This window comes from Vulpes vulpes, chromosome 1, assembly GCF_048418805.1.
Source record: "Vulpes vulpes isolate BD-2025 chromosome 1, VulVul3, whole genome shotgun sequence".
Lineage (NCBI taxonomy): Eukaryota > Metazoa > Chordata > Mammalia > Carnivora > Canidae > Vulpes > Vulpes vulpes.
In genome coordinates, this window is record NC_132780.1 from 99,019,543 (window position 1) to 99,041,725 (window position 22,183).

The following is a 22,183-nucleotide window of genomic DNA, read 5'->3' on the forward strand; positions in this document are numbered from 1 at the left end:
AATCTCCCCTTAGACTGGGAAACCCAACCTAAGACAGAAGCTATCTCATACAAGCCACGGCGAGAGGAGCATCCAAACCTCATTGAAGAACCAGAACCAAATTTCCCACTTCTCTCTCTGGGCCTCCCGAGCCTCATGAACTATTGTTTTTGCAGGTCTGTTTTATTTTTGTCTCTGCATACATCTATCTCTGAAGACTTTATTATATATGGCCATAACTTTCAACCTAACTTTTTGGTCTCTATAATTTTTTTCCACTGAATATAGTAACTCTCCACAATCTGTTAATGACTTTTATAACAGTTTTATATAAAGGAAGCTTATTTCAATGAGCTTTAATAGAAAAAAAGGATCACTCCACAGCTTTAGAGATTATAACACTCTTCATAGTGATAAGCGAGATTAATTATTTCTCAGTCTCATTCAAGTGTGGAATAAAGGGGGAATCTGATTGACCCCGATTATAATGAGGTAATATAATGATATTATATAGATCCTAACACCAGTCATGATCAGTATATAGTATACAAATAACTGTCAAGCTTAATCCCTTTAACAAAGTTCTTCCTTTATAAGAAAAGAAGTGCATGCTAAAAAGAATAAAATAACTAGGAGTTAACCAAGGAGATGAAAGACCTTTACTTGGAAAATTATAAAACACTGCTGATAGAAGTTAAAGAGGACACAAACAAATGGAAAGATAGTCCATGCTCCAGGCTCAGAAGAATTAATATTGTCAAAATGTCCATATTACCCAAAGCAATCTACAAATTCAGTACAATTCCCATTCAAATACCAACATCATTTTTCACCAAACTAAAATAAATAATAGTAAAATTTGCATGGAACCACAAAAGATCCCAAATAGCTAAAGCAATCTTAAGAAAGAAAAACAAAGCAGAAGTTATTACAATTCCACATTTCAGGATATACTACAAAGCTGTAGTGATCAAAACAGCATGGTACTGACCCAAAAATAGACCCATAGATCAATGGAAAAGAATAGAGAGCCAAGAAATAAATCCATGCTTATATGGCCAATCAATCCACAACAAAGGAAGGAAGAATACACAATCAGGAAAAGACAGTTTCTTCAATATGTGGTGCTGAGAAAACTGGGCAGCTAAGTGCAAAAGAATGAAACAGGACCGCTTTCTAATACTATACGCAAGCATAAACTCAAAACGGCTTAAAGACCTAAATTTGAGGCCTGAAACCATAAAAAATCCTAGAAAACAGGCAACAATTTCTCTGACATCGAGTGTAGCAACATTTTTTTGGATATGTCTCCTAATGCAAGGGAAATAAAGCAAACAAACTATTGGGACCACATCAAAATAAAAAGCATTTGTACAGCCAAAGAAACCATCAAGAAAACAGAAAGGCAACCTACTGAATGAGAGAAGGTATTTGCAAATAAACTCCAATAAGGAGTTAACATCCAAAATATATAAAGAACGTACACACTAAACACCAAAAGTCAAACAATCTGATTAAAAAAATGGTCAGAGGACCCAAATAGACTTTTTGCAAAGAAGACATTCAGATGGCCAGCAGACACATGAAAACATGACAACGTCACCCATCATCAGGGACACGCAAACCAAAACTATAATGAGATATCACCTCACATCTGTCAGAATGGCTAAAACCAAAGCCCACAAGAAATAACAAGTATTAACGAGAATGTGGAGAAATAGGAACCCTGTGTCCTGTCGGTAGAAATGAAAACTAGTGCGGCCACTGTGGAAGACAATAAGGAAATTCTTCAAGAAATCAAAAATAAAACTACTTACCCTATAATCCAAGCCATCGTGCTATTGGGTGTTTACCCAAAGAGAACAAAAGCACGAATTCAAAGAGATGCCTGAACCCCCATATTTATTGCAGCATTGCTTTGAGTACCCGAGTTATGGAAGCAGCCCAAATGTCCATGGACTGATGAATGGATAGAGAACATGTGGGGTGTGTGTATGGCTGTGTATAAATAGGAATATCTTACATATATTCTGTATATAATACTCCTATATGTATAGGAATACTGCCCCAAACATAAAAGGGAATGAAATCTTGCCATTTGCAACAACATGGACAGAGCTAGAAAGTATAAGGTTAAGTCAGCGAGAGAAAGACAAATACCATAGGATTTCACTCACGGGTGAAATTTAAGAAACAAAATAAATGAACAAATTAAAAAAGAGAGAGAGACAAACCAAGAACCAGACTCTGAACCACAGAGAACAAACTGAAGGTTACCAGAGGGCCGGGGTGGAGGGATGCGAGACGGTGAAGGGCAGCAAGAGCTCACTGACCTTAGGGCGCCGAGGAGCGCAGGGAACCGCTGACCCTGTGCGTACACCTGAAACCAGCCACCTGTCCACGCCCGCAACTAAAAGTTAAGTGTGTAAGTGTGGCGTACGGATGCTTGGCCAAAAGACAGACCAGAATGATTTGCTCTTTCTAGAGTAACAAGAAAGAAAAAGAAAGTCTTCACAGAAATAACCTTAAACGTGGACTTGAAGAATAAATAAAAGTTCACCAGCAGGCAAGCGGGGGCGTGAGATTTTATGCAGAGAAAACAGCATAACCCAATCGTCCAAGCTTCACATGAAGCTCAAATGAGCAGAAACTCATTTGGTGGGTTTTTTTGTTGTTTTCGTTTTTGTTTTTGTTTTCCCCATCCTCAGTATTTGCCATAAGGCTGGTCATGCAGCAGGTGCTCGGGAAGGAATCGCCCAGAAACTAAGCGCATCCGGAGTTGCTGAATGGGGGCGCGCAGCAGAAACAACAGAGGGAAGGACGGCGGGGACGCGGGCGAGACAAGCGAGGGCCCAGGGGAGACAGAGAGCGAGCCTCGGGCAGCTCCGCAGCCGTGGGGAGCAGAGCGGGCACCCCCCGAGCCATGTGGGCCGTCGAGGGCAGGGTGCGGAGCAGAGGGGGCCCTGCGAGGGAGGGGGGGCCCGGGGGGGGCTCTGGGAGCAAGGGCCCAGGGGAATGGGGACCCTCTCATTTAAGAAAAAGGACACGACGGGAAGAAGACAGACCTGCAGGAATTCATGGAAAGCGCCATCTCAGGCCCATTAATTTTGAGGCGCGGGTGCGTGCTGGGGCGGGGCATTGGGGCGCACCCGGCAGGTGCAGCGCTGCGACCCCCAGAAGGGGCGGCGGCCCCGGGAAACCAGTCCGGAGCGGGACTCCCGCTACCACGTCGCGGCTGGAAGGATTCGGTTCGCAGGAAAAGGCCGAGAGGATGATTCCCGGATCGCGCAGGGCAGAACCCCCGAGCGCAGAGAGGCCGGGGCCACTGAGACCACGGCACGTGGGGGCCCGGAGCCTGGGACCCGGAAGGCCGCTGCCGGGCCGCCCGCCCTCAGCTCCCCGTGTCCCCGCCCGCGAGAGCCTGGGACCACGACCTGGAACCTGCACGCGGGGCGGTGACGCCACGGCCGTGGGACCCGGAGGCCTGGGGGCAGGGCCAAGCCAAGTGGTAGGGCGACTCCCCGGACACACCCCACGGACTCCCCGGACACACCCCACCGACTCCCGGACACACCCCACGGACTCCCCGGACACACCCCACCGACTCCCCGGACACACCCCACCGACACCCCGACACACCCCATCGACTCCCAGACCACACCCCACGGACTCCCGGGCCACACCCCACCGGCACCCCGGACACACCCCACGGACTCCCCGGACACACCCCACCGACACCCCGACACACCCCACCGACTCCCCGGACACACCCCAGTGACTCCCCGGACACACCCCACCAACTCCCCGGACACACTCCACCGACTCCCGGACACACCCCACGGACTCCCCGGACACACCCCACGGACTCCCCGGACACACCCCACCGACACCCCGGACACACCCCACGGACTCCCCGGACACACCCCACCGACACCCCGGACACACCCCATGTACTCCCCGGACACACCCCAGCGACTCCCCGGACACACCCCACGGACTCCCCGGACACACCCCACCGACTCCCGGACACACCCCACGGACTCCCCGGACACACCCCACCGACTCCCCGGACACACCCCACCGACACCCCGACACACCCCACTGACTCCCAGACCACACCCCACGGACTCCCCGGACACACCCCACAGACTCCCCAGACCACACCCCACGGACTCCCCGGACACACCCCACAGACTCCCCGGACACACCCCACCGACTCCCGGACACACCCCACCGACTCCCCGGACACACCCCACCGACACCCCGACACACCCCATCGACTCCCAGACCACACCCCACGGACTCCCGGGCCACACCCCACCGGCACCCCGGACACACCCCACCGACTCCCCGGACACACCCCACGGACTCCCCGGACACACCCCACCGACACCCCGACACACCCCATCGACTCCCAGACCACACCCCACGGACTCCCGGGCCACACCCCACCGGCACCCCGGACACACCCCACGGACTCCCCGGACACACCCCACGGACTCCCCGGACACACCCCACCGACTCCCGGACACACCCCACCGACTCCCCGGACACACCCCACCGACTCCCCGGACACACCCCACCGACACCCCGACACACCCCACTGACTCCCAGACCACACCCCACGGACTCCCCGGACACACCCCACCGACTCCCCGGACACACCCCAGCGACTCCCCGGACACACCCCACGGACTCCCGGACACACCCCACCGGCACCCCGACACACCCCACCGGCACCCCGGCTCCGGCTCCGACGAGTTAAACCAGCGTAAGCGCAGCATCGATCCCAAAGTAAAATCCACCCGAATGAACATAAAGCAGTTTCGAAGTGGCTTTGGGTGAACAAATCAAGGTTCCGCCTCCCAACGTTTCCTTTAAAAGACAAAAGCCCATAATTCTCATTTGCTGTCGGGGCTGCGTTTTCAGTTTGCGAAACTAAATGAGAAGACAGGGGACGTAATGAGAGATCGTGAAATCAAGCACGGGGGGGCGGGGGGGGGGACAAGGGGGATGGGGGGATGGGGGGCCGGGAGGACAGGGATGGGGGACAGGGATGGGGCCGGGGGTGGGTGGAAGGGGGACGGGGGGACAGAGGGGCAAGGAGTCGGGGGTGGGGGATGGGGACAGGGGCGGCGAGACCAGATTCAGAGGGCAGGGGGCCAGGGGGATGGGGCAGGATCGCACGGGGGGGGGCCTGCGTTAGCTCTGCACTGAGAAAGAAGGGGTGGGGGTGGCAGGCAGGGGGGTGTGGGAGGATCCGCCCTCCCGGACCACATAGACCCGGGAATGCAGGTCTGTGAGGCATGCGGTCAGCTGGAGAGAGAAGGATCAGGGAGGACGTGGCAGGTGCACCAGCTGCCACCAAATGACTTGAAAATGGCTCATTTTAGGTCATGTGAATTTTACTTCAATTTAAAAAATGTGGGGGGCGAAAGGGAGGGCCTGCAAAGCTCGCAGTCAGGGTCAGGACAGGCCACGGGCGAGCTGGACGGGAGGCTCCGGGGACACGCGCCTGCCAGCCCTGGGCCACCTGCTCTGACTTCCTGACCCGAAGCAAAGCCGAGCGGGGCTGTCGTCGGTCCTCGAAGGCGGCGGAGAGAAGAGGCATGTTGCAAGCGACAGCGTGCGCACGGGGGACACCGGGTAGGGGGGGCGGGCTCCCCCGGAGGGGAGAACCAGGCCTGGTGACCGGTGACGGGGGAGACGGTCGTTTCCTTTGTGCCTGAGCAGAGAGCATGCGAGCACTTCCCAGGGTGTCGAGGTCACGAGGAAGGACCCCTTGGCAGGAGGCTCTGACACTAGTGACCCGGTGGCTCGACGCGAAGCCTGGGCTTGCCCCGGGACGGATCGGCGACTCGCGGCAGGGGCTGCTCCGCAGGAATCGGACCCGCGTGTTGGGCCTGGGACGTGAACCCCGAGTGGGGACGGAGAGGAGCATCTGGGCACCCCAGCGTCTGCCCAGCGCCCCAGTCCCGGGCCCTACACCCCAGACCCTGCACCCCGGACCCTTCACCCCGGGCCCTGCCTCCCGGGCCCTGCACCCCGGACCCTGCGCCCCAGACCCTGCGTCTCGGACCTTGCACTCCGGGCCCTGCCTTCTGGACCTGCACCCCGGACCCTGCCTTCTGGACCTGCACCCCGGACCCTGCGCCCTGGGCCCTGCACCCCGGACCCTGCGCCCCCGGCCCTGCACCCCGGACCCTGCGCCCCGCTGGGCCCTGCGTCTCGGGCCCTGCGCCCGGGGTGCAGCGCCAGGGAGAATGGTGTCCCGCAGGGCGCAGTGGGGCACAGGAAGCCGCCGGCTCCCAGGTCAGACTCGAGTCCATCCTCCGCGGCGAGGATTCACTCTCGTCCTTTGGAGAAGTTTCCAAGTGAGGACAAACCGAGGAGCCGGAGAAAGCCACTGACCAAACGTAGGAACTTGTCACTTAGTCCCCGGTCACCTCGCCGGGGCTTTTACTCCACGGGCTGCGCTGGAAGCGGGCGAGGACCAGTCGCGGACGCAAAGGGCTACTTTAAGGGATTAAGAACAAAAATGAGTCATCTGATCATGGTGTTGACTTTGGACGACTCCTAATAAATCTTCTGAGTGCTTCTCCCAGCCCTAACGTCCACTTCCACGTCGTGCATTGGGTTAGGCGGTTGGTGGAGCGACTAACTGCCTGGCCAGAGGCCTCGCGGAGGAGCCCGCACCTGTAGAGGCCCAGAGAATCCTTGGAATAACTTTGCAACATATATTCCTCTCGGCACATGACCTCACCATGGCCATGAAACCACTTCTCCAGATCTAAGAACCTGACACTTTCCAGTTTCTAACCAGGCAAATGAAATGTAAGTAATAATAGATAAAAAGCTACTTTAAGAAACACAGATTTATTAATTAAAACAGATTTATTTCTTACTAATTATTCGAATTATTTAGTATCTTCCATCCGGCTCACTCCAAAGAGGTCTGATACTTATTTTTAGTGAAAGGGATTTTATCCTTTTTCGCTTCTGGCCACCTTACCACTGCGCTTGGCTGGGGCAGTGGGCAGCTAAGGCAAGAAGATACTGGCCACAGTGAGGACAAAAAAGGGCCCGGGAATCCATTAACCCTAGGCTTCAATTTGCTGTGAAAAGTGGAAAGTGTGTGCTGGGGGCACAAGCAGACTCTGAAAATGATCAGGCTTGGCAAAGCGAACCTGGTCACCCTCTCCAACAGCTGCCCAGCCTTGAGGAAATCTGAAACAGGAAAGTGCACCCTGTTGGCCAAAACTGGTGCCCATTACCACAGCAGCAGTAACATTGAAGTGGGCGCGGCATGTGGGAAATACTGCAGTGGGCACAAGGCCACCATCGACCCAGGTGATTCTGGTATCATCCAAAGCATGCCAGAGCAGACTGGTGAAAAGGAAATCATGCAAAATTTTTCTTTAATAAAACTGGCCTGAGTTTATATTTTTAAAAATCAAAAATAAGTAAAACCTGAGTTTTAAAAATTAAAAAGCAGAACAAAGCATTAAATAATAGCTGCCAATATAATTGACTACATCATGGAAAATAATTTTTATCTGAATGAACCTATGATCAACCACTGAGGGTCCATTCTAGAAAGTGAAATTCTAGAGTCTCTTATTTTTGCTTTCTAAACCACACAATTAGCTGTCTGAAAATTATATAGAAGGACCATAATATATCAGCACTTTAAGTAATTCCTAGAGGAAGCAACTAAGACATTTTAATACTTGCAGGGGAAATGCAGCAAATGAATTATGCAAGTTAATTATAGTTTAGATTTCTTACCCCCCCCCCCCCATAATTTACAAGAGAGTCAGAATCTATTTATTTTATTAAATGAACATTAGCATGAGTGCTCGGTGGATTAGCATGTCTGCTCTTACACCATTATGAATGTGAATGAACGCTCTGGGGGTGGTGATTAACACTGTGATCATGAAAGCCCACAGCAGAAAAACACCTTCCGAGGTTTTCCAATTTCACTTTTTCCTAATTCTGGCACTGTGGAGAAAGGGATGCATGTAAGTCACTTTGTAAAAGGTATACAGCCTCCTCTCTGGTGCAAAACATGGAACCAGGAAAACAAAGCAGCTTGTTAACCATTTTCAAGACAGGCCTAAGAAAAAAATTGAAATGTATTGATAGATGAAGTTGGATCTTTAGGAATCACTCCTTTTGTGAACTTCCACGTGGCAAGTTTCTGGTCCTACAAAGTAGAAGATAAGACTTTCAACCTTTAATAAAAGCCATTATTTTAATGCATTTGGGAATCCAGCCAACCTTCCTCTTTAATAATTACAATAATAAAAATAATAACAAACACATATATCACTTACTATGGACAATTTAATCTTCACATCAACCCAACAAGCCAGGCACTATTCTCTCACTTTGCAGATGAAATAGGCACAGAGACAATAAATAACTTAGCACTAACAGCTACTTAGTTATGGGACTGGTGTTTAAACTAAATAGTCTGGGGGCACCTGGGCAGTGCAGTCTGCTGTGCAGCTGACTCCTGGTTCCTACTCAGGTCCTGGTCTCAGGGTGAGAGATGGAGCCTCTAGTAGGGCTTCACGCTCAGCACAGAGTCTGCTTCCCATTCTCTCTCCCTCTCCCTCTGCAACTCCTGTTCATGCTCTCTCTCCCTCTAAAATACATAAATCTTTTAAAAAGTAAAATAAGTCAGGCTCCAGAATTCATATCCATAATAATAACAGAATATTCCCCTCAGTTTCTACTCTGTTCTCTTAAATTCTAACATCAACCTAATATATGAAGTTTAGACATAGAGTGAGTGCCTGGGATGAAGGCTTGCCCCTCCCTGCAAAAAAGATATGCCCACATCTTAATCCTTTAAACTGTAGGTGTTCCTGAAAAACTAAAATAAAGTGTAGGTGTTCCTTTACGTGGAAAAATAAGCTCCTTAGGTGTAATTAAGCTAAAGACCTTGAGACGAGATCACCCTGGATTATCCGGATGGGCCCTAAACTTAAAGGCCAGGGTCAGGGCCCGAGAGGCGGGAAGGGGGAGACGGCCGCAGAGCGCGACCGCCACCAGAGCCGCGTCTGTCTGTCCTGCCGCCGCCAGGGGCGCGCGAGGCTGCGGCCGGGCCTGCCCTCGGGGGGCGCGCAGCACGCCCGCGGCCTTAGGCCGCCGAGCCTGTCCCCGCGGGAACGACTGCGGCTTGGCGCGGACTCCCCGGGACGCTGGAGCGCGGGCACGGCGGGTGCTAAGGCGCGGGCGCGCTGCGGCACCACCGGGCCGCCCCGGGGCCGCCCCCTCCCCGGCCCGCGGCGCTCCCGGCTCCAACGGCGCTCGCTTACCGGGGCCGCTGCGGCCAGGCCGGAGTCGGGCCCACACGCCCCGGCAAGCCCTGGTCGCTGCAGCGAGGGGCGGGGGCGCCGGCGGGACGGCGGGGGACGAGCGGGGGGCGCTGCCCGCGAGGCGGCCCCGGGTCGCACGGCCAACCCCCCGGCCCTTCCCGCCACCACCCCGACCCGCCAGCGCGTCTACTCGAAGATCGGATTTGTATTTTCGACGTAATTCCTGAGATCAGATATTCTCGGGTCAAAAGATATCTCAAGTCACGACCTGGGCCTCGATGACGGCACCAAACCCGGGGGCGCGCCTCCACTGTCTGAATGTCTAATGGTTTACCGGATGTTTTTTTTTTGTTTTTTTAACCCAATATTTTTTCTGGCCGAATCAAAAGTTTTGCCTAATGCCCAGCTGAAGGAAACCTTCTGCTACATATTGGATTGTGTTTTCCAAAATATATATGGGGAAGCCCTAACCTCTAGTATCTCAAAATGTGACCTTATTTGGACAGAGGGTCTTTACAGACCCTAAATAATCAGGTTAAAATCAGGTCATTACAGTGGCTCTAATCCAATATGACTGGTGTCCTCGCAAGAAGGAGACATTTAGAGACAAACATGTAAGGAGGAAGATAATCTGAAGTCAAGGCAGGAGACAGCTATCTCTGAGCGGAAGAGCGAGGCTGGAACACATCCTCCTCTCCCAGCCCTTAGAAGGAACCAACCCTGCTGATGCCTGATTTCAAGACTCCAAAATTGTGAGATTTACTTAAGCCACATGGTTTGTGCTAATTTATGCAGCATCCCCAGCAAACGAATATCATTCAGAATCCCTTCAACCACGGGTGACCATTTCCCTTTCTCTTCCAGCAAGTCCTTCTTACTCTCCTCTCTCCTGGACTTGATCCTTTTAGAATTTGGATCTACTCTTCAAACTAGTAAAACCTGAAGAGCAAAACTGGGCAAAAGTGGAACTGAGAAAAAATTATTTAGACTTATCCCATTTGTGAATACAGAAATGTCAGAATATACTAGAAATAAGAACCCTTTATTTGATAAATACAAGGATAGTTCAATGTTAGGAAATCTGTTGATATACCTTACTACAGCATATTAAGGAAGAAAAAAATAATCCCAGTGGACACTGACAACATATGATAAACTTCAATAAGCAATCTGGAAAAAAACATAGAAAACTAGAAAAAATACAAAGTATTACTGATAAGTAATTTACAAGGAAATTGATGACTAATATCTTTAGAAATCAAAAACAAATTTTAACTTAATGGTAAAATACCAAAAATAATTCCACTAATATTAAGAACAATATAAGAATGACTGTTAATACCCAGCAATACTCTGAACGCCCTAATATATATATATAGCTAATATAATGAGTAAGAAAAACAAATGAAGCATAATATGGAGAGAAGAAAAATTATCATTATTTTAGTAGCAGTGAAAACTATAAAAACCAAGGAAATCTACTGAGTCAATTAAATGGATCATTCAGTGAAGTGATGGCTTATAAGATAAATAATAGATCATACTCAATATCTATGACACATAAAGAAGCCCTAGACTTCAATAAGACAAATCATCCAATAGCAAAATATATGCTAAATAAGCAAGCATCTCTCTCCAAACAAAACAATATAAAATTCAAAAAAAAAAAATAGAGGCAAAGTTGTTCAATCCCATTAGTTATCACCAAAATGCAAATAAAAACAACAAACCAGCAACTTTTTCTCATCAGACTAAGAAAATATTTAAAATATTAACAATATCAAGCATCGGTAAGCAAGCGGAAACACTATACATGTAAATTTTGGAGGACTAAAAATTGGTATTTGGCCAAATAGAACAATAAATTAGAAAGTGTGGTCATTTACAAAAGAACCAATCATTTAAACAAGCTTTATCAAGGCTCTCCAAAGCAATGTGGAGATAATATCCGAGAGAAGATTTGATACTGCAATCCAACGAGGGTTGTTTCCAAACATTTCTTCAGAGCCCTACGGTCAGAGCGTGAAACCTGCAGGAGAGCTGACCTCAGCAGATTCCCCTGCCAAAGCAGTGCTTCCTACACGATGGAAGAACATCTAGAAGGAGAGTTATCTGCTAGAGTAAGTGTAATGCCAGAACTTTGGTTTGTTTTAGAAGCATACGCATTTTCAGACTTTTATTTCTGTATAAAATGTATATTTAAAGTTAGGGTGGTTTTTTTTTTACATGACTATTATTTTTATAAGGTGTATATATTACATGCTAGAGTAAGTTATTTTCTTATGGTAGAAGAATTTTTTTTGGTATCTGGTTTTAATAAAATCTTTTACCAGAAACATGGCAATAGAAGATATAAGTTAAAAGTGAGTTGTAGAAATACAACTTTTACTGGGTAGCTTCAGTGAAAAGAGTCGTTAGAGATGACAGAAAGCTTAATCTCCTAGTGGGCATGTCCAGCTGGTTGCCTGGACCCCCTCTTTGCAGTCGCTTGCACACCCAGCCCCCTCCCATCCACCTTGCTTCACAGGCAAGGCGATTTCTGTCCCATACCCTAAGATCACCTGTAGGGTCTTAAAATCCTCCAGGCCCAGACTGCACAACAAACTGATTAAATGTGAATCCTGGGCTGGAGGTGGGGGGAGGGGGGCGAGGGAGAGGGAGGTCAATAGTACTTTTAAAGGTCTGCAGGCGATTTCACGGAGCAGGTTGGAGAAGCTCTGGCCTGATGCAGGCCCCGGCTGCCTTCCCCCCGGCTTTGGTGGCTCAGAACGGGCTCTTCCACCCAGGCCGGGCCGCTCGAGTGTCTCCCTCGGGATTCTGGAGCCGAGGATGAGGGACAGCCTAGGGCATTGTTGGAGAACCTGCTGCGGGCACCAGCTGACCGGGCTCACCTCGCTCCCTGTCCGGTGGCGGTGGCGGTGCCAGGCGTCCCCGCCTCCCCCTCTTGCCCGGGGCTCTGCGGGCCACGTCCCCGGCACGCCCCATGCACCCAGCCCAGACCGGCTCGGGGCGGCCCTGGGCCCGAGACTCCCTCCGCATCTCTTGCCTCTCCGCGTGCCCCATCCCGCACGCGGCCACCGGCCACCGCAAGCCGCCGCTCCCTATTCCAGCTCGCGCCCACCTTTCCCTCCACGGGGGAGTCTCCCGATTAACCTGCCAGGACTTCCATGATGCGGTCCTTGCTCCGGGCGTCTGCTCGTGGCCCTGGAGGCCCAAAGCCCCAAGACCGAGCTATCCAGCAGGCCTCAGCTCTGCCCGGGCCTATCCGTGGCTGCAGATCGCGCTCTCTTCTTGCTGTGTCCTCACACGGCTGTTCGTCTGTGTGCTACAACCCAGGTGTGTCTCCCTCTTGCAAGGACAGTAGTTGTACTGGATGAGGGCCCCCACTCTTGTGACCTCACTTAACCTTTATTACCTCCTCAAATGCCCTATCTCCAAATACAGTCACATTAGGGTTTGGGGCTTTAACATGTGAATTTTGTGGACATGCAATTCAGTTCCTAACACCCATCTAAGACCTTCTTGATATCTGCTTGAAGCTTCCAAACTAATGCACTGCACAAAGAGAAAAGGGGCTTTTTTAGACAAATAATAAGGCCTACATCAGTAAAGATGTTCACACAGAGCCTGAAAGATCACTTCTCAGTGATACCATTTGGTCCTACTGATTTGGCTTCTGTCTAAATTCCAGACCCATGTACCTTTTCTTTGTTTGGTTTGAACATGAACAGTAAAAAAGTAACCTAAAATCTGGAATTCCAAGGTAAAAGCTGATTTAAATTAAGCCATGATATGCAAAGAGTCACAGAAGATACTCCTGCTGTCCAGGTTGGACCTCTACAGTTCCTTTCTTCTCCGTGACCATATTTGTACATAGGTGCAAGGGCATTCACTTCTGTAGCCCAATCACCCAGAGCAAACTTTGGCATATTGTATGTGTTCCGCAAATATTTGCTGAATGAATGAATTTATTATGGCTTCCAAACACCTCCATAGTCACTGCATCTAGTAGGTGCTCAGATTCTATATGTTAAAAAGAATTGAATCAGAGCATTATAACAATAATGATGAGAACAAGAGGTCAGAGGCTAGCGATTTTCCTGATTTTTCTCCCGTCACTGCCCACCCTGGAAAGTTCGGCCCAGAAGATGGAAGGTACTGAGATAACCGGGAAGCTTTCCCCCAGTGATGTGCACTTACATGGCCTTCGAACGCTCCCCCCCCCCCCCTTCCAGGGACAATCTGATTACCAGGAAAACTTGAGATAGTATGCCAGTAGCTTCCAAGAAATCAGGGCCTGTGAGGCTTAGTCCTCCATCCTACAGAGGGCAGAAGGAATCGAGATGGAAGGAAGGAAAGGCAGGAGTGAGGAAGACATCCCTGCTTTCTAGGAGGGAGCCCTATGACCAGATGCCATGCCCCGTGCACAGAGCTCTTGTGAAGCTAGACTGACCTGATGAGTGAAATAGTAGTTATTGCTTATCAGGTACAGATCCATTGGTCTTTTCAGGCATTCCTAGAGTATTTGAAACAACAGAAGGTAAAGTATGCAAGCAGGGGGAGTGAGGGTCCAGCTCAAAGTGGCCTGGCATGAGAAAAATTTCTTTGAAAGCTCCTATTTTTAGCTTCATATCCATTCACCAAAGTCTTTCAAGAGAAAGAGGTTCAACAGCAAGTTTTGTACTTTGGGGAGATTCTGGGAAAATGTGGTGTTTGAAAAAAAAAAAATCCCCAGTACTTAAAATTTCCAGACTAATTGTTCTACATATTCTAGGGGCTATAACAAAGACAGGAATGTTAGGAACAGAGAGTAGCCCCTCCGAGGAGGCAGGAGGTACCAAGGAGGTTGCTACATCACCCCAATGATCGATTCTACCAGAGGGTATAAGTCTGGCAAGTTTCTTCTTTCATGGAATATGATAGATATGACACTCTCCCTAACTCGGGAGTTTTCATGAACTTGTCCTTTTGGCGTGCTACTGGATTTGCCATCCTACACTCCCAGGCATTGCACTTTTATATAACTAGGCCACTATTAATGCGCCAGCCATAGCCCGTGATGCTCGGATGTTCCTATGACGGTAGGCTTGAAAATTGTCACTATTCTAGCATCAACCTCACACCATGTTGAAGGGAGCCCTCCCTCCTCTGCATTTGATGTACACTAGCTAAGCCCCCAATTTCAAAGAGGTAGGAAATAAGGCAAGAAAAATGCCAGTGGTAGTGGTTGCAAACCTTTCCAGCCATTTCTGGTAGAATGTTACACGATCATCCTCATGAATTCCTCTAGGAGATTCTTTGATGATTGGTTTCAGGGACACTCTGGGGAATACACTCCTTGGCAGCTACCTGGCCGGGAGCTCCACCTCCGGGACGTGGAGCATCATCCCCACACCAAGCTTTTAAGGTTGCCATCCTCACTTTGGATAAACTAGCGGAGTCCCCTATCCCTCTTCTTGCCTTATTGTATATTTACTTCTGTATCCCTTTCTTTCTTTTTCCCTTTTAATTATTACTATGTTTTTCTCATTCCTGCTTTCTCTTCACAGACATACTCTTCTTGTTATTTCTGGGTCTGCCTCTTTCTTGTTTTACCTCTGGCACTCTTCCCCTCTTTCTTTCCATTTATATGTGGTCCTTCTGTTGATCTTTCTCTACCTATTTGCTTTTTTTCTATGATCATCTAATTTTTTGTTTCTCATTCCTTCTTTTTCCTGTTAAATTTCTTTTCTTAAAAATTTCGATCTCTACTTCATTCTCAGTACAGATACTTCTTTCTATGTGTATCTTGTGTCACTACTAATGTCACCTACTCCTACATTAAGTGTCTACAAGAAAGTAGCTATTTCTTTTTGTATTTTTTCTCTCTCTTATCCTCTTTACCCTGTATCTTTCTTTTGCTTCTTCCTTTTATTTTCTATTTTATCAAAACTTTTTTTATATATATTTTATTTATTTATTCATGAGAGACACAGAGAGAGGCAGAGACACAGGCAGAGGGAGAAGTAGGCTCCATGCAGGGAGCCCGGTGTGGGACTCGATCCCAGGACCCCAGGGTCACAACCTGAGCTGAAGGCAGACGCTTAACCGCTGGGCCACCCAGGCGTCCCTATTTTACCAAATCTATCACTGAGTCCGTTTTCATCTTTCTCATTTGCTTTTTTCTTTGTTGCCCTTTTCTCTACTCCTGGTTTTGTTCACACGGGCTCACTTATACCTGTGTCTCTCCCTTTCTCCCATCTCTGCTTTTCACTCATTTTTAACATTCTATCTATCCTTCTGTATGTGTGTGTGTGTGTGTGTCAACTCACATGCACCTGGGAGACAAAAGGATGGTTTTTCCATCTGAAGACTAGTCATAGAATGAGATTTAAAGTCTACCATTTGAAACTTTAGCAGGAACGAGGAATTCTCTTCTTCCACAGCAAAAGACCAATTGTCAGATGTTCTCTGGGAAGGCCTGAAGCCTGGTATAGCAAGTAGCCCATTTGCAAGATCATTGTCAGCTGATTCGTGTTTGTAAGAAACACCTCCTGCCCCACACCTTCTAAGCCATATGTACATGCACCTCAAAGAGAGAGAAAATTTATAAATGGGTCTCTGGAGCCTTTCTGAAGATCACTGCATGTTGGAAGTTTTCTGTTTCTGATGGAAAACGTGGAATTGATCCCTATAGTTGTCTTTGTATCTGGGCATAATTAAACAAGAATCACAAAACTCTTCCCCAAAGAAAATTCACTTTTCCCTCCCTTCCTTTCTTTTTTCCCTTTTCGTATGCTTTCAGGTTTTCTACTTCTTTGCTTTTGTACACCAATGTAATTGTCAATGGCTGCTTGCTGAAATTCATCACTCATAGTACCTGGTGGTAAATTGGGAGAAAGGTTACATCCAGTAAGATGAGCTAGCACAATTTCTAGCACATGTCGAACGCTCAATACATGTTACCTTTGCTTTTGATTAAATCAGTACCTTTGCTACTGATTAAATATTTGACCTTTATACCTTCCAACTAAAGAGCTACTGTGCTGCATGATTTACATGTTTGTCATATAATTTTACGTTCTATTCAAAGAGTTGATGAAATATAGATACTCACATATTTTTTACAATATACTGTAATTTATTATGTTTTACATGATATAAAATATCTATAGTAGAAAAAAAGTTTATTTCCTAAAACTTTTAATGAAACATCTGATACATACCTAAAGTGACTGGTAGGTGTGGGAGTGAAAAAACTGTCACCTGGAATGCATTGCCCACAAGTACGTGGCACTCTCACCTCCTTACTCCAAAGACACGATATCAACTCTGTCCTGTCCTAGCTTTCCGAATTCTTTTGGTCTCTCAACAATCACATCTGGCAACTTGCTCTGATAATTAAAGTTGGATTCAGGGAAAACTATGAACTTCTACATTATTCATTCTCTCTGCCATTCTTTCCATATTAGGTCCTGCCTTTTCTAATCTAGATCTTGTGACTCACAGCCAAATTTAAGGACTATGCCCACCCAAGATTTCAACATCCATTCTAATACAGTCTAGTATCTCATGCTCATAAAATCCAATTACTTAACCAGCAAGATTCATGTGCTTCCATGAAAATTTGTCCCACTTGGTTTCTATGGAGGAAAGCTACTGGTTCAAATGTGAAGCTAAGTTTAAGTCCCCATGAGGAACTGTTTTTGGAGTAAAGCTTCAAAGCCTTCCACTCAATCCATACGTAATAGGTCACTGTCTCACCTTCTGCCCTCATTAAGGAAAAACACAAATAAGTAAAATAGGATCTGCTATGATCAATAGTATTTAGTCACATGCACTTTTGTTTGAGTTTACTTCCCTTGCCTTCCAAAAAACAGAGGTATTTCAGCACTAGCTCATGGTGACAAAATTAAATTTTACTTTTACAAACATAAAAATGAAGAAATGTCATTTGTAGCAAAAATTCAAATTAGAAATGTTTGTGTATTCCATTATTTAATCTCTAGGCAGCAATAGAGGTTAGAATTTTTTTAATGTGATTTGTATCACAAGAGGATCTTGTTCTTCTTGAAAAAGGACCTTTTTAAAATTCCAGGAAAGTCAAAGTACCATAAAATAATCAAAGTCTGCACATTGCAGGGAAAACCCTTCCGCTATTATTGAAACATAAGTATAATTACGCACAGGAAAAATATATTATCAGCACAGGAAAGAAGCCTTAAGAATTCTTTGTGCTTTTCAAAACTGATGGACACGAGTGAGCTCTAATATCATTATGCTTAGAAATGGCTTCATCCAGATCCAGCTGAACACCATTAATGTTCACTTCCATACAGCCATTGTAAAAGACATTCACTGGTGTGGCACCAAATGGAATATCTGCAAAAACAGAATATTAAAATATTAGCCCAAGACTTTTGGCATCTTATTTGCTTACAATTAGAGGAACTATCCAGACTTCCCATTTCCAACCAAATTCTAATCATAAAAGAAAAATTAGTAATGTCACTATTCAATAAGTGTATATTAAGTGACTCCTATATATATAAGGTATTCATTCTGCTTGGCGCTGGATTCAGCATATCATGAGTTCCTCTGATTTCACAAACACAGGCTCTTTCAAACCTAAGATAAATAAACAGACTTTAAGAAGAGTATAAAGGAGAATATTTTTACCTGTGATGTTCTATTTTATTGTTTTCTTTTTAAATTTGAGCAACAGTTTAAGTGTTGTTAAATCATTTTTTCAACTCCAAACTATAGCTGCTTGGAAATCTTGTGAAAATGCCATGATAAATATATCTCTTTTATTACTTTTATTACTAGCTCTTTTTAAAATGTCATGATAAATGTATCTCTTTTATTACTGTTGGAATAAAAGCAGATTTCTATATTTTCCCAAATATAGCTTCTTGCTGAGCATACAATGACAGGTCATATTAGGAAATACACTTTATGCACTGTTTAGTGTTCTAAAAAATAATTTTAATAATGCTTCAGTGACAAGTTTAGGGCCTTTGGGCCTTTTGGCACTTACGCTTTCCTCATTCAACTTAATACCTGAGTAACACCCTTGAATTCCTAAGAACTATGGTTCATCTGAATAGCATCCATCTCTCTACTTGCTTCTCTTTTTTGGCATCTCCTCCCTATGAATTTCATTTCCAATGGGCATTATTCAGCCTTTATTCTCCTTCCTTAGTACCTTATGCAAAAAACATACAGATCAGATTTTCTACTTTTCTACCCTTAATCTGCCAATACAGTGAATAAAGTCCACACTTTTCCAGGGGCTCACAGCATTCTCTATGAATCCCTTTCAAGTCTGGCTGAGCATCAAGATTATGCCACTATTATAGCAATCCTCAGAATTGCCCATTTCCCCTGGTTTTTGATTCATAACATGCAATTGAATGTGCCTATTTTGCATATCAACTGGTAACTTACCTATCGCACTGTTTACACTCTTAATATCTCAATTGTCTGTTCTCAATTTTCCTCACTCTTTCACTAAACACATCTTGCCTCAAGTCAATCTTCAGTGCTGGTGCCACAGTCCCGGAACCACTGAAAGTTGATAGTTTTACTTCTTTTGAACTCTTTCATTGTTTGTCTGATATACTAAAATTGCATGCAACATCTCCGATCTAATCACTGCGCACCATCTTCCTGCCATCATCGTAGTCCAGCAGCTTCCTCCTCTGTCACATGGGGATAATAATAGCACCTGCCTCAAAGGTCTATTTTGAAAATTAAATAAGTTTATCCCTCTGAAGTGCTTTGAACGATGCCCAGACTGCTTATCATGCACCATTGACAATAGTGTAGTTGTTGCTTCTGTTATTGTTACTGCTTCTCCACTTGGACTGCTTCAGTAATCCCTGGCTCATTTCATCTACTTTTGCATCCCAGCTGTCCATCTCTGTCCATCATGCTCAGTGGGTTTTTAAAATTATATTAAAAAGCCATTTCCTTTTCTAAAATTTTTTTAAAGAGTCTCATGGCTCTTATAATAAGACCTGGGACACTGAACCAGATCTACAGCACCCCCCACCCACACACTCAGTTCACAGCCTCATCCTACACCACCATCCCCTTTGCTCAATATGTCTTCACCACATTTATCTTCTGTATATTTCTCAAGTGAATCAACCCCCCATTTTTGCCCACACATAGACATTTTAATTGCATATTAATTCCAATTCCTACCCCACTGCCTGGTTAAATTTTGTCCTTCAATTTATCATATTTATTAGCCTTTTCTTCAGAGAGCTCATTCCTGGCCCGCATGAGCAGGTCAAGTCCCCGTTTTAAGACTCTACAAGCAGGGATCCCTGGGTGGCGCAGCGGTTTGGCGCCTGCCTTTGGCCCAGGGCGCGATCCTGGAGACCCGGGATTGAGTCCCACATCGGGCTCCTGGTGCTTGGAGCCTGCTTCTCTCTCTGCCTGTGTCTCTGCCTCTCTCTCTCTCTGTGACTATCATAAAAAGAAAGAAAAAAAAAAAAAAAGACTCTACAAGCAATCCATACTTTTGCTTCATAGAAGTTATCACAATTTAATTATTCTGATACTTTCCTAATTGGTTATCGGATATCTGCCTCTCTACTAGATTATAAAAGGCTTAGCAGCAGGGATCATATCTGTTTATGACTGTATCCCTACTACCTGGGATGTAGGTTCTTAATAAATAAAAGGCAAATGATGGGTGAAGAATAAATATTGAACTCACAAGATTACTGTGAGGATGAACTGAAATAATAAACACTTCTAACCAGGAGAGTCAGATGCAACAAAACTTGGTTAGTTTTAGTTCACCATTAAAAAAATAAATAAACCAAATGTACTAATAAAATGTCAATATAAATCCCCAGAAAAGAATAATGGATACTGGAATTTTGTCCTCCCATCTAAGGACAAAGAATTTTGTCCTTTTACTAAGATTACATATTTAAAATACTATTAATTTGACTTAAAAGATACTTTTTAAAACTTAAAGATAATTTTGAAAAAAAAAAAAAGAAGAAGAAGAAGATACCTGGAAGGCCACCCAGGTAAGTGGTCACTGTTCCTTTCATTGCTTTGTCCAAACTGGCAAATTGTTGTGGAAGGTCTTCAGAGGAGATGGTATCTTTTTTAAGTGGAGTTGACAGCTCCAGATTGTTTCTGTTGACTTTTAATTCCAGATGGACTTGTTGATTGGAACACAGATTGACAGCCTCTATCCGAGATATTACAATATTTTCAACAGACACTAGGATATCCTAAAAAACAGAGCAAAGATTCAAGATAAGCAAGTATAAATGATAATGCCACTTAAGAGTGACTTTTGAGGGCAGCCTGGGTGGCTCAGCAGTTTAGCGCCACCTTCAGCCCAGGGCCTGATCCTGGAGACCTGGAATGGAGTCCCATGTCGGGCTCCCGGCATGGAGCCTGCTTCTCCCTCTGCCTGTGTCTCTGCCTCTCTTTCTCTCTCTCTCTCTCTCTCTCTCTCTCTGTGTGTGTGTGTGTGTGTCTCATGGATAAATCAATAAAATCTTTAAAAAAGAAAAAAAAGAGTGACTTTTGAGTTTTTAAATTCAAAATCTGAATTTCGATGAGGGAAAAAAATGTATGTTAGAGCTTCCCAGTTTAAATTTCAAAAAACAATTGTTACAATAATCATATTTTAAAAAATACATGAGTTTCACAAATTACAGGTTCAGCTAAGACATAAATGGGTAGTGGCTTCTGCAAATTCAATACACCAAGAAATTGTTTTACCAAAGATGGGAACCTAAAGTAGTGTCTTAAGCAATATTTTTCTGCTTGTGAGCCTTCCTAACTTCAAAACTTACATGTGAAAAACAGAGTTGAATCACTCTTTGTTGGGGAAAAGACTTGGAAAATTTCAAGTGCTTGAGTAAGCACATGCCAGCAAGACTGAAAGGTTTCTGTGTGCCACACAAGCAAGCCTGTAAGACTCGGGAGAAAATGAGTGAAGAAATCCTGAGAGAGGAAAGCCAGGAGTAAGTTACAGAGAGTTACCAGCAGTAAGTTACAGAGAATTTAACAGAAGATAGTCCAAAGAGAAAATGTATTCATTTTGCTGAACTTTTCAAACTGCTGACATACAAGATTACCCAATTTGTAGACACTGATGTATGCATCTGGATTTTCTGTGTGCAGAGGAAATGTAAAAAGACAGAATTTAAGACCAAAACTAGGAACTTGGGTGTTATGAGATGGTAGAAAGGTAGTCTGAAGTATTTTAGGAATCCCAGTCTCAGCTTTGCAAATATAGGTCATTTGAGGAAATCTGTTCCTGTTACATGTCATTATCTTTGAACTCACTGATAGTCTTAAAATGGCCAGATGACAAAGGGTTCCAGGGTGATCAACAGGATGTGGGATAATGTTAGGAAACTGGACACGGGTCTGGAGAAGGCAATCTAGCCTGCCGGCAGAGACAGGACCCATGGAGTCAAACACAGAAAAGATAAAATAAATATCGAGGATGCGGCGTCTGTTAATCTCCTCCTCCGCAGGAATGTAGCGCTGGAGACAGGATTTCCATTTTGTTTATAAAAAAGAAAAAAAGGTAAACAAGAAGCTGGACTCAACCCAGCAAGCTCCTCCGGCAGACTGGAGATAGAGACCCGCCAGGGTCCCCTTAGGTTGCTTAGGCCACCAAGCTGCAAACAGCACACCCGGGACGGCTACAGACACTCCTCCGGGATGCGGCTGCTCCTGGGCCGGCCCTGGGCGCCCCAGGGGAGGCCGTGCCAGCCTTGGTGTGACCCGCTGCGACCTGCTATGACCACTGTGACCTGCTGTGACCCGCTGCGACCTGCTATGACCGCTGTGACCTGCTGCGACCTGCTGTAACCTGCTGCAACCCGCTGTGACGGCTGTGA

The 22,183-nt window shown here is 46.1% G+C and overlaps 1 protein-coding gene across 1 annotated transcript in view; it reads right to left on the reverse strand.

Annotated features, from left to right (window-relative positions):
* Positions 1-16,407: 16,407 nt before the first annotated feature.
* The window catches only part of PROS1 (protein S), a 61,429-nt gene continuing 55,653 nt past the window's right edge, over positions 16,408-22,183 (reverse strand). The window contains exons 14-15 of the mRNA XM_025989894.2: positions 20,326-20,551; positions 16,408-17,669 (exon numbers count right to left, since the gene is read on the reverse strand). Coding sequence (XP_025845679.2) covers positions 17,509-17,669; positions 20,326-20,551 — 387 coding nt within the window. The 3' untranslated portion in view covers positions 16,408-17,508. The remainder of the gene's footprint in view (positions 17,670-20,325; positions 20,552-22,183) is intronic.